Source organism: Triplophysa dalaica, chromosome 24 (assembly GCF_015846415.1).
Source record: "Triplophysa dalaica isolate WHDGS20190420 chromosome 24, ASM1584641v1, whole genome shotgun sequence".
Taxonomy (NCBI): domain Eukaryota; kingdom Metazoa; phylum Chordata; class Actinopteri; order Cypriniformes; family Nemacheilidae; genus Triplophysa; species Triplophysa dalaica.
In genome coordinates, this window is record NC_079565.1 from 15,218,064 (window position 1) to 15,221,266 (window position 3,203).

General features: G+C 32.7%; 2 gene segments (V, D, J or C); one reads left to right on the top strand and one right to left on the bottom strand.

Moving 5' to 3' along the window:
• Positions 1-251: 251 nt before the first annotated feature.
• Positions 252-1,450, bottom strand: LOC130414729 (immunoglobulin kappa constant-like). The segment is given in 2 exon segments: positions 252-574; positions 1,408-1,450. Coding segments are annotated over 2 exon segments (366 nt in total).
• A 600-nt stretch (positions 1,451-2,050) lies between these two features.
• On the top strand, positions 2,051-2,981 carry LOC130414224 (immunoglobulin kappa variable 1D-13-like). The segment is given in 2 exon segments: positions 2,051-2,139; positions 2,258-2,981. Coding segments are annotated over 2 exon segments (366 nt in total).
• Positions 2,982-3,203: the final 222 nt, after the last annotated feature.

A 3,203-nucleotide genomic window follows, 5' to 3' on the forward strand; every position in this document is an offset into this window, starting at 1 on the left:
TGTTCTGATCTGTCACAAAAGACAAAATGAGTCATGAAGATTCAATATGATTTTATTTGATGAATTTTAATGAAACACAATCAGCAGTGAATGAATAAAGCACACATGCACTGGTTTGTGATGTTGTTTGTGAAAAGCAGAACAGATGTCAGATGAGAGAGAGAATGAATGTAGAAACACATGAGAGACATGAGTGAGACTCAGATGAGAACAGAATTCAGAGGAGAGAGAGAGAGAGAGAGAGAGAGAGTCTAGTGTGAACACTCATCATCTCTCCTGAATTCTCCAGTTACTGTATGACTGGGATCTTTGTGTTTGGCCTCACAGCTCACTGAGAGCACTGAGCTCCACTCCTGCTCAGAGAGAGTCAGACTGCTGCTCCAGCTGTACAGACCGTCCTTCTCCAGGAGCCCAACACTGCTGTCCTGAGATCTGCTGCTCCCGTCCACCTTCCACATCACACTCCAGTCTGAGGGGAAACCCTTGTTGAGCACACACATCAGTGTTGCTGTTTTCTTTGTGGAAATCTCTTCACTGGAGGGCGGCAGGACGCTCACTTTAGGACGAGTGAAGCCTGACAAACACACAATAGTCACAAACTCACAGAGAGAAACAAACAACTTCATAATAAGATCCTAATAATAAATAAATAAAGATGAAATATTCTGTAAAATTTCTCTTTCATTCATGTTGATCTAAATGTTCATACAATATTTAAAATGTTTCAAGTGCTCTGAATCACAAAAAATTATGTTTCTAAATGATTTATGATTTTAGAAATGATCAGTGTGGAAAACATACAGTATTACTGTTGTGACATTTATTTATATTATTATTTTTATTATGATTAAGGATTAAAGTAGAAATAAAGAAACTACCTGTAACATCAACTAAGGTGAAAAAGTTTTAACAGCATATAAAAGTCAAAGAGTCAAATAATTGGTTTTGGAAAAACATAACCTAACAATAATAAATAAATGCAATTTAAATAGTTTTTGTAACACAGAATACATTTCATTTGATGTTATTTTTTCACGATGCAAGTTTTATACATTTTAGAGCACACTAAAACTATTATTGTTTTACAAAAATGAGCAAAACATAATCAGAATAGGAAACTGTGCAAATAATTTTAATCCACATTCAAATACTTGTTTTCATACTTTGAACATGTTAAAAAAACATAATTTTGCATAAATCCTTAAACATTTCTAAATCTTTACTCACAATATTAAGAAGAAAAAACCCCAGGGGCTCTGTATCAGATTTGTAATTGCAATTGTACAAAGTCATTTTTCAAACCACATGAATATGTAAAATCATATTTATATATTTTTATATTTCATAGTTGATCTTTACATGTGAAAACAGAAATCTATTATATTATTATTGAATGTTTTTACTTACTGCCAACATCCAGTCTGGTGCCGCTGCCGAAAGTCACCCACATTGATACAAACTAATAGAGCGACTGTACAAAAACCTCTGAACGCTTCAGTAACTGAACTATAAACACATCACAAACACATCTTTACACTTTATCACACATTCACACATTCACACATCATACACATTACATTTAATCTTCTGATTATTTATGACAAAAATATGATCTTATTTAACAAAGGCTTTTACAAAACCTGAGAATTCTCACTGATGCAAAGTTTTAATTCTCATATCTGACTCTCATGACCTCAATCCTGAAAGTATGAACAAGGAAACAATATTGAAAATCAAAACAATACAGTCAAATTGATGATGTAACGATATGATGATATAAATACATCATCATAATCAATAACATAAGAAACATATGCACATGACATATACAAGTATCTTTATTAAAACATACACATTATTTATATTACACATAACACACAATATTCACATGATCTTAAAGATACAGAACACATCACAAGTCCAGTGTTTGTCTGTGTTGAGGTAAATGATACATGTAGAGAGTGAGTTTGCATTGTGATCACGTGCTTCAGTGCTCTGAGAGTGTTTATAGTGCTGTGAGTTTAACACTTCATGACTGACAACACAACACAACACAATCTTCATCATCACACAAACCAACAAGAACAACAATGACTTTCAGCATCATCTTCATCTGGACACTCACAGTGTTTATTACAGGTGAGACATGAAGACTTAATCTGACTTGTTTTTATTTCTGCTGTATTTGTTTTGCTTGTTTTAGTATATGATGTTAATACAGTTTAATACACAAATTGTTTATATTTTGTGTTTTCAGAATCCAGAGGAGTTACTCTGACTCAACCTAGAGTGAAAAGTGTTCAACAGGGACAAACAGCTACAATAGAGTGTCATATAGATGTAGGAATTAATAGCGATGACTTAGCCTGGTATCAACAGAAACCTGGAGAAGCTCCTAAACTCCTCATATATGACATCAAAAGCCTCTATTCTGGAGTATCATCTAGATTCAGTGGCAGTGGAACAATAAATACTGGAAAAGATTTTACTCTGAGCATCAGTGGAGTTCAGACTGAAGATTCAGGAGATTATTACTGTCAGAGTTATCACAGTGGTCCAGTGTTGACACAGTGATAAAGAGTCGTACAAAAACCTCCGTCAGACTGAACAGTGACTGCACTGATACACCTGACACATACTGCAGCTGATCATACAACACACACATAAACACACACACACACAACACTGATCACTAATAACACAGCACTGTTTTTTTTAATTATGAAGATAATCTAAAATTACTTTAACATTTATACTGACATATTATATTATTTTAGCATGGTTATAGTTTTTTTTTCTAGTTTCCATAATTAATATTATTGACTCCTTTATATAAGATCTTTTTCTTTGTTTGTGTGACATCTTCTAACTAAAACATCTAATTTTTTTGAGATAAACATTATGATCAGATGCACAAACAGCAGCTGTTCATCATCACAACATTTGTCCAGAGAGTTCAGTGTTCACACCAGTCAAGAGAAAAACTACATTTACATTTTGATCAGAATATTATTTTAGTTAAATTCATGATTTATATCAATCATATATGTGCACACACAACTTTATAACATAGTAATAAATATATTGTGTTTTTGGTTTACAGTATGAATATAGGCTGAGAAGTGCATTTACAGCACAAAGTATAATTTTATACATAATATTCATGTGTGAACTTTAATGACATAATAAAACCACTAACAATA